This window comes from Trachymyrmex septentrionalis, unplaced genomic scaffold (assembly GCF_001594115.1).
Source record: "Trachymyrmex septentrionalis isolate Tsep2-gDNA-1 unplaced genomic scaffold, Tsep1.0 scaffold40, whole genome shotgun sequence".
Taxonomy (NCBI): Eukaryota; Metazoa; Arthropoda; class Insecta; order Hymenoptera; family Formicidae; genus Trachymyrmex; species Trachymyrmex septentrionalis.
The window spans coordinates 3,691,792-3,701,092 of record NW_017305569.1 but is presented as its reverse complement, the minus strand read 5'-3'; the positions used below and the strand labels follow the sequence as shown (position 1 = coordinate 3,701,092).

Here is a 9,301-nt window from a genome sequence, read left to right as displayed (position 1 = left end):
ATATATATATATATATATATAAACTTATTAATAAGATAGTAAACATGTCGTGCAAGAATGGACGGAAAAGCTTACTCTGAATTATTCATATTTGACTCGGACAGGCAGTGATTATCTCCTCTCGAAATTGGTGGTCTTCGCATTGTTACGGTTTGCGTTAGGCTTTCAATTTGTAAATCGCAGGTCTGTGTTATAGAATAAATTATATAATTATAAATTTAATGCGAGTATTGATTATTATTTTGATAGATATTGATTTGAATAACTAAAAACTTACCCTTTTTCCATATTTAGCTTCTACTTGATTACGCATAGACATGAAACATTGCTCTAAACGTTGATGAAACGGTGCCAACTCGGTAGGTGCTCGTGTTTTATGTAATTGCAGACCTACACTGAGTAGAGGGATTTGTTCTGCAATAAGCCCTTCTAACTTGAGAAGATCTGAACTTTCATCCGGATGACTATCTTTGTACTCTGCGTTGAGAAAAGCTTTTTCATAGTTATCGATACCGCCCATAACAGCTGGATCCAATATGCCATTCAATTTCATGCTCAAAGGATTTAATGGAAGACTAGGATCACTCCTGTATAAAACAAATAGTAGTTTCACAAAAATTTATATTGTAAAATAATGAACAAATATAATAAACAAGTAAATTAATTTCATTTTAACACTTTGTAACATTCATTATAAATTATTAAAAAATATGGAATAATGTGTATAATTTTATGTAGAAATGGTCAACATGTAGACAGATTTTAGATTCATTCTCAAAGTTCGATCCATATAAGCCTTGGTTTTTACAAAATTAGTTAAAAAATTAAAAGTTAAAAAGTTGCAATATGAGATTATAAATTACATCGAGAATAAATTAATATATATGTATAAATATTATACAAACTTGTTAGCAATAATGAGATCCCTCAGTGCCGTATTCGTAGCTTCCATAGTTTCAATTGCGTTTCTCAAAGGGCTGACTAAATATGTCTCGCTAGATGTCACAGGAAACCATCGAAGAATTCCCGGTAACGGGTAACTTATAACAAGTACTGTCCGTTCCAACCATAACGAAGCAAATTCATTGCTATTGTTAGTACTAGTATTTACTTCCTTTTCTTTTTCGCTATTTACCGCAATGATTTCTTTTCTCGGAGCAGGTCTTGAAAATCTAAAACGCTGCACATCATTCACACGATGATATCTAAAATATATAAAAACAATGATAATCATAAAAAAACAATAGAAAATTGATGAAATTTTACATAAACTATAATGTTAAATATGTACCTTAAAACTGCTTCTGCAGTAACTGGTTTACCACTTAAACGATGCCTTTTTTCATCCATCAGTGGTTCTACCTTATTAATTTGTACATACTGTTGATATGATTCTAACATTTCTGTGGTGGGAGGGGACAATTTATTCATTTGTTCTGCATTCGGTAGCTGATTTAGTGTTCTTGTACAAAAATCACTAAGTCGTTCATATTCCTTTCCTCGATAAACAAATACCTATATCGTAAATATATTATTTCATTGAACAAAGAACAAAAATAAACAATAATTAAAGATATGTTAAATACGATATGTGAAAAGATATGTGAAAGTACTTTATTTTGAAGAAAAGCAGGATGTCCTTTGCCATAATATGCGACTCTGAAGTATTCTGGTTCAGGTCTTAACTGTTTTACTATACAATCATAAAACTTTGCCATGCGTATTAGTAGGACGGACAATTGCAAATAATCAAATGTTTCCTCTTCATATTGTGAAACTAGTTCCTTGCAAACGGCAAGAGCGCATTCCCACATTCTTCCTTTATCAAAATAATCGATGATATCATTGTATAACGCTTCTTTCAATTCACGATGCGTTTGACATAAAGGATATCTAGAAAAATTGAATTTTTTAATATTAATCATCTCTAAACAAGCTTATATAAACTATTTAATATTGGTTGGTAATGTTACCTGTGTGATATTAACAAAGGTGATAAGGGCTGATCACTCCATGCTAATAATTGGCTGTGGAGTTTTAAAGAATAAGCAGCTTCTGTATAGTTATCGCATTCTAGATGTAATTCACACAGCTTGTTCACGTATCTATAAAATATATAAAAAAAATTATTTAATATGTTTTAATATACATATATTTATTACATTAAACCTGTTTATTTATGAAATATTTAGAATATTAAAAAATCTAAACCAATCACATTTAATCAGATCTAAATTAAAAGACAATTAAAACACATTTGATTTATAAAAATATAATAGATTTTTTTGCATTTACCTAATATACATTTCCTTTCTATTAATCTCAGAATAGAATTCCAATAAATTCACAGTACAAAGCATACGATGTTCTTGGGATTCGGCGTGAATAATATCGCGATATTGCAATAAGCGCTCCATGAGTCTAGATATAGTATCTACGAAACGTAAGCCTTGCTCTCGCATTGTAGAATGTTTTTCACATAAAGAACCCATAACATCAGTCCACAGTATACGAAAATGTTCGTCGCCTCTGCCTCCTTCGACCTGTAAAAATCAAACTTTCATGAAGTGACTTTTCACTAATGTAATTATCAAAGTAAATTTCAATTAAGATTGTTTTGTTTCAGTATTTATATATAAAATTATTTGTATACAAAATACTATACTAGAATATCCAGTTTTGCAATCATTTCGTTTTCATATTCTGTAAAATTAGCTTTGATATGAGCAGGATCGCGCTTAGTATCTCCATATCCTTCCACTATACGTGAACTATAGTACTCGCATTGCATCATGTCGAAAAAAATAGGTATAGTAGCTTTTCTTAATTCAGTATCAGGTATTAATGCCATTTCAAGGATGGCACCAACTAAAGCGGGTACAAACAATATTTTGTGTTGACCCAAGTTGAACCACATAGATCTAATTTCGAACACAGTTGCTCTGTAACGTAGCAAAAGAGAAAATATTCGTTTTATTTTATTTAACAATATAATATTTAATAAATATAATTAAATATACATTAAAAATAAAAAAATGTATGGACTAAGAATTTGTTTTAATGTCAAAAGCGTTCTTTTTATTTGAGTCTTTAGTTTTATTGTGATAGCCTTAAAACATTCTGCGTAATTATTATATTACGTAAAAGACATACCTGCGCATATCTTTGTAGCGCTTAATAATACGATTTCGTTTCGCTGATGTAAATGTCTCCAATTGTAAGGCAGGTTGTGTTAAAAATGCAATAGCACAATGGAAGAAATTTGACCATGCTTGTTGCTCAAATTCAGTAAAAAAATAATCTCTAATTGTGGCCGAGAAGTACCGTAAAGAATTCAAAATAATGTTATTTTGGAGCATAATCATCTCACACCAATCTCCGGGAAATACACTTCTAGAAACCAGATCTTTAAAGACAAGCAGTATCTCCATAAGAAAGTCAAGTAAATCAATTTTAGTTCCAAAATGATTGATATACACTTCATAGTGGAGTTGTGTCATTTGTCTGAAAAGAGATTAAGAAGGAAAACAAAAAGATATTTCAGTCCCTGTTCTTTCCACAATTTTTACATTTTTGTTTTATATTTTTAGAATCTTAAATATACCTAAAAATCGCCAACATTACTGAAACTAAATTTCCAACTAAAGGATTTTCTCTGTCCATTGATATAACCGTCTGTATAATGGTACGTAAGGCTGTTAACATTATCTCCTTGACATCTGAAACTGTGCTACCTATATCTTTTCTAAAAGTCAGTTCCAGAATGTCAGATAAGATCTTGACGCACAATTCCACCTATAGAAATATAAAAAACAGATATAAAAAGTAGATTGCTCTGTGAATTATATTTACACAGTATATTTAAAAAGTTTTCAGACAAAAATTCTTTAAAAAATCAACAAATTCAGATATCATTCATATCAATTATTATTTATCAGGCTTCTACATCTTTCCCTTTTCGATACGCGCAATAGAATGGTACAATGATTGGAAACTATTATAATATTCCTCTTACAGAATCGCATTTAGCTGACGCATTATAACGTTGAATTTACGATTTGACCTATAGGTACAAATTTGCACGCCAATGTGCCTGCACACACAGTCAGGACTGTTTCACAGTTTTTGGCCAACTGACAGATAGTAATCTACCCATCCGTATTTACTTGATTTAACCCCGACACTTTTTTATATTTTCCAAGATAAAATTGCACTTAAAATAATTTTTTTACAATGTACCAGTAATTCAAGATATGTAATAAGATGCAAATGAAGGCGATTCTGGAAAAGAAATACCATATAATAGCTTCCAATTCATAATTGTATGTTTTATTGCGTGTGCCGAGAGGGAAGGGATTATGTAAAAGCCTAATATGAATAAAAACTGATATTTAAATTCGTTAATTGTTTAGAATTTTTGTTTAGCAAAATTACAGACATATTGTGTACGTCTATAAAATATAAATAACAAGATTATTGCAAATATATATCAATCTAATAGTGTATCTAAATTAGTGTATGATACGGATACACTATACAATCTGTACATCCATACAAAAAAAAAATAACTTACGCATAACGCGAATCACCGATGCTAAAATTTTAATGCAACACAACAGATATAAGTGCAGATACATCAAAGTTCTATGTTAAATAATCTCAAAATCATGATGCCATGAAAAACACATTATTTATCCACATAGAAGACTTCCTGCATTTATGATAAAAATTACCTCTTCGGAGTAGCCGCGATGTTGGTTGAGCCGATGCCGATTTTCGCCGAGCAACCTGGCTACCTTCGCCACGCTCTTTCCAGGCGTACTCGATAGCCCCTTTAAACGCCATTAACCAAAACCAAACCGTACAAAAAAAATGAAACAACCCTTGTTAGTTGAAAAAAAAAAACAATACCATTTTTGCTAAGGATGTATACACTACATTATTGAAAATTTTCCGACACCACAATGTAAATATAGAACTGTAGAAAGGACACAATATCATGAAATACAGCATGAAATATCAATACTAGAAAAGTATCCGTAGTACATCAGAAAAGAAGTAGATTAGATAGACTTTTATCTAATAATTTTAAATTTTCTATGTCATATATAAACTTTATAAAAATAATCTTACGGAAAAATCGCACAATGCAGAATAAACATTATACAATCATTACTAAACAAACACATGCTACATTCCAAGTTTCAATCTTTTTCAAGTCGTATACATTTCCCTTTTCATGCTTTATCAAAAGTAAATGTAAAGGATGTCTTTCAATATGTTATATTTTCAGCTAATGCAACTTAATAATTGTCATTATTTTTATTAAATTTTCTGAAATTATAGTTTTTTTTGTAACTATTGTATTTCTTTTTTAAATGTAAAATTAAAAAAATTAGCTAGAGTTTAACAAAGAATTTAATTAAAGCACAAAAATCACAAATTAAAAAATAAAAATGAAGAGACATCCTCTGTAAAAAGAGAAGATTGAGAGAGAAAAGTCAGAAAGATGCGTGGCGGAGGGATCGCAGGCTGCACGGAAAGCACGAACAATGACATTTATCGCACGTCACACTGAATGATATTAAATGTAAGTGAAAATTCGTGAGTTTCAACAAATCCAGTTACATGTAAATTTATGTAGTTAGGACGCATCATGTATTGCGAAAATATATAAGTATATAAACTGATATTATTTTTTGTGAAATAGAAAAATAATGTGAACATTTCATACCGCTTAAACTGTAAGTTAAGAAATAGCATTAGGAAATAGCATACTTTATAACATCTTACCTCCTCTTTGGATTCCAGTAAATCTCTGACAAGTATAGTAATTCTTGGTAATAAAATCGCTCTACAGTCTGCATTTAAAAAAAGCGGACTGTGTACAATGTCGTTTACTGTCATCATTTTTTGTTTGGTTAATCTACCGGTTGGTAAAGTCACAAGTAAATCTGTTAAAATCGTGCTCAGTTGCTTGCCGCTATAAACTCTTAATAAATGAGGTATCGTTGTTGGTAGGTACTTGAGACAGGCTCCTTGAACCAACAGAGTACTATCTGTTTCGTGACTCATGAGATTAACGATAGATCGTAAGAGATCAGTTAAAGTTTGTGAGAATTCTTCTTCATCCTGATTTAACCTTTTAAAATAAATTACAAATATTAATTGAAAGTAATTCTTTTTTGGAGTACCTACTCACAGCTATTTTAGATAATTTTATAAAACATTTTATTTACGATTACTTAATATATAAAAAAATTATAATATATGTAATAATAAATAAAACGTACTCAGTAAATAAAAGACGAGATTCGACAATAAACCTCATGCAGTATTGCAAACTTTTCATTGTCTTAAGCAATAAATCTCGTTCCTGACCATCGCCATTGCTGACGCTGTCTATACGTTTACGCAATACCGCAATTAATTTCTTATATGCGAGAGTTGCAGAAAAACTTTCAGAAATATATAAATCTAATACTGGTTGAAAGTGCTGATACTTTCTATCGGACACGAGTCCGATAATATATAAAAGGCACTCAAAGACCATGTCATCGTAAACATCACTGTCTGAATTACTCATCAAAATGTTAAATAAAGCATCCAAAACATCCTAAAAACAGAATATAATTATATTTTATAAAAAAATTATTTTTTATTATGTACACATAATTTTCATTTTCGATAAATTAGGGGTTTATTGTTACCTGCAAAAACTTCACTATTTCCTCCCCATCAACTTTCATTAAAGCAGCTAAAGATTCTTTTAAGTCCGTATTGTGTGACGCCCAATTGAGTAAACCTAATAGGTCTACATTTTGAGTCAATTTAGTTGAGCAAATATTAGTTGCTATTAAAAAGCTATCCTTACTGGTTAATGTTAAAGATCCTAAACTTGGCTTTTTTTCCATATTTAATTCAGCCTAAAACATACAAACAAAAATAAAGAAAAAAATAAAATAAAATACACAACATTTAGGAATATTAATTTTTTTATCTCTTTATCAAATAAATAAGTATACCAATTCTCCACGTGTTGATGGCAATTTAAAGTAAGATATATCGCTCTCTTCGTACTTCTTCTGTTCTAATTTATAAACCAACAATTCATGTTGTATGTCTTGTAGAGTCGTTCCATTGCGTTGCATTAATCGAACATAACTTAAAGCAAATGGCTTTTCAGACTTATCTTTCGCCTCGTTAGAACTACGATGCTTAAACGTAAACTTTAAGTGGGCCTGCTTAAATTCTTCTATAGGTATGGCAATCTTAAACGTTTCGCACCATCTAGGTTTGTCTTCGTGATAATAAATAACGCTACGATACTCGTCAATTGGAGACACGCCGCCACCTAATGTCATAACTCCGGGAATTGCAATACCGTGTTCATTACATACTTTAACCTGTTAAAATTTGCAAATAGTCATATATATGTATAAGTGTGTACAGAATACAATTTTTTTAAATTTATGTTCGCACTAACCATTACTTCTACATTTTTGTCTGTAGATTTGGAGCCTTTGCTGAATTCACCGCTAATTAATGTTAGATACAGATCATTGCGTACGTCACCCGGCAAAATAACTTCTGGGAATCCCATTTTACGTGCAATTGCAACATTACCCAGTACCAAATGTGGGTTTTCATCACGTACCTTTCAAGTATTAAAAATGGCAAAATATAATTTTCCTTTTATAGCATAATCAAAGTAATTTCACAGAATAATTTTATTTTAGAACTTACCTGTTTCGGATCACCCCTTAACAATTTTAAGCTAGTCCATAATCCTTGTCCACCTGTGACATTGGCAATATTACCATTGACATGTTTTTGAATATTTGCTTCTTTTTGTGCAATAATTCTACGTAACGTACCATCAAGGCTATCTTTCTCACAACATCTGAAACAAAAGCAGAAAACCAACAAAAAAAATTCTACCTCGATTTTGTAAAAAACCATCATAATGCCTTTGACACTTTAATCACGAATGCCATATTATTTAATCTTATGAAAACCAACGTATTCTGATCTTATTAAAACCAAAATATTAATCTCATTAAAACTGAAGTATATACTTACTGTACAAAAGGTATAAAATGATGTTGCTCAACATCACCCTCAAGCTTGCCAGTAATGAATAAGGTAATATCCATCGCGGCTACACCAAACGGTCTTCTCATAGTTTCTGCGCTCTTGATTTTTGTTTGATTGGCTTGTGTAACACTTGAGCGACGATGATCTGGTTCTTTGGCTTCCATACCGCCTATTCTAATTACGTAACAGGCTAAATAAACTTTGTCTCTTGTTAAATCTCTGGAACCAAGATCTGTGAACAATACTCTAAGATTGTGCAACTGATCAATGTCCCTTGCAAGTCCCTCTTTACTCCACGATACCACATAATTCTCCGTGATAGCTTTCATCTCTCTGCCATCATATAAAGTCAACAGTAGCTCTACATCCTCTGCCATTTTACATACAAAATTTCTCACACTGACAAAGAAGATATGTGAATATACAGGTACTTGTGGCTTATAGGATTTTTTCTTGGTATCATTGCACGCTTTTCTTATTCTCTCCGCAGCAGTCTCGTGATGGTAATACAATTGGATAGTGCTTGTCTCTATGGGATTCAAAATATTTCCATGCTCGTCTCGAACTACCATATCCAAACCTAACAGCTGATTTCCAGTGTCTATCTTTGCTGTTGCCAATCTCTTCATATCCTTTAACTCGTCTACTGTTAAAGTCCCACTCAAAATCTTGCTTCTGTATCCAATTGCATCCAGAATTTGCTGCTGCATTGTTCTGAAGTGTTCGGAATGTGTCTAAACATACATCAAGAATTATCAAGTTATGTCTGCTCTGTATAGTATAGTTATGTATGCTCTTTTTATTTGTCGATTCCAGAAATAAGCAAATTGTTTACGACAAGAAGTATTCTATACATACCACATATAAATGTTTCCAATAATGTCCCCATTCTCTTAAGACATTAGTGATCTCTTGTACTAAGTTATCCGTATTCGTTGATTTCTGTAGGATATGTATGTAGGATTTTGGAAAAATTCCACATGTACCCTTAAACTTGCTGCGGCCGTAATACCAATCTGCACATTCCGCAGTTATCTGTACAACCTCTCCAACCGTTAAGCATATTGCGTGCGGGATTGAGTGTGCAAAATTATGGACGGCTAAATAAAGTGATAAAATACAAAAATAAATATAGGATACGTGTCTGTGATTTTAGCATTCCAGTGATTTTTCAGGAATATAGTTTTTGAAGGAATTATGCATA

At 31.4% G+C, this 9,301-nt stretch overlaps 1 protein-coding gene across 1 annotated transcript in view; it reads right to left on the bottom strand.

The window, feature by feature from the left end:
* Positions 1–9,301, bottom strand: part of LOC108751134 (dedicator of cytokinesis protein 1) — a 14,182-nt gene that overhangs the window by 4,006 nt on the left and 875 nt on the right. Inside the window, exons 2-20 of the mRNA XM_018491172.1 lie at positions 8,956–9,197; positions 8,083–8,831; positions 7,747–7,900; positions 7,487–7,657; positions 7,026–7,406; positions 6,711–6,926; positions 6,294–6,616; positions 5,794–6,142; positions 4,734–4,832; positions 3,605–3,795; positions 3,154–3,504; positions 2,666–2,942; positions 2,296–2,543; positions 1,974–2,105; positions 1,614–1,893; positions 1,292–1,515; positions 906–1,205; positions 278–587; positions 76–185 (exon numbers count right to left, since the gene is read on the bottom strand). Coding sequence (XP_018346674.1) covers positions 76–185; positions 278–587; positions 906–1,205; positions 1,292–1,515; positions 1,614–1,893; positions 1,974–2,105; positions 2,296–2,543; positions 2,666–2,942; positions 3,154–3,504; positions 3,605–3,795; positions 4,734–4,832; positions 5,794–6,142; positions 6,294–6,616; positions 6,711–6,926; positions 7,026–7,406; positions 7,487–7,657; positions 7,747–7,900; positions 8,083–8,831; positions 8,956–9,197 — 5,107 coding nt within the window. The remainder of the gene's footprint in view (positions 1–75; positions 186–277; positions 588–905; positions 1,206–1,291; positions 1,516–1,613; positions 1,894–1,973; positions 2,106–2,295; positions 2,544–2,665; positions 2,943–3,153; positions 3,505–3,604; positions 3,796–4,733; positions 4,833–5,793; positions 6,143–6,293; positions 6,617–6,710; positions 6,927–7,025; positions 7,407–7,486; positions 7,658–7,746; positions 7,901–8,082; positions 8,832–8,955; positions 9,198–9,301) is intronic.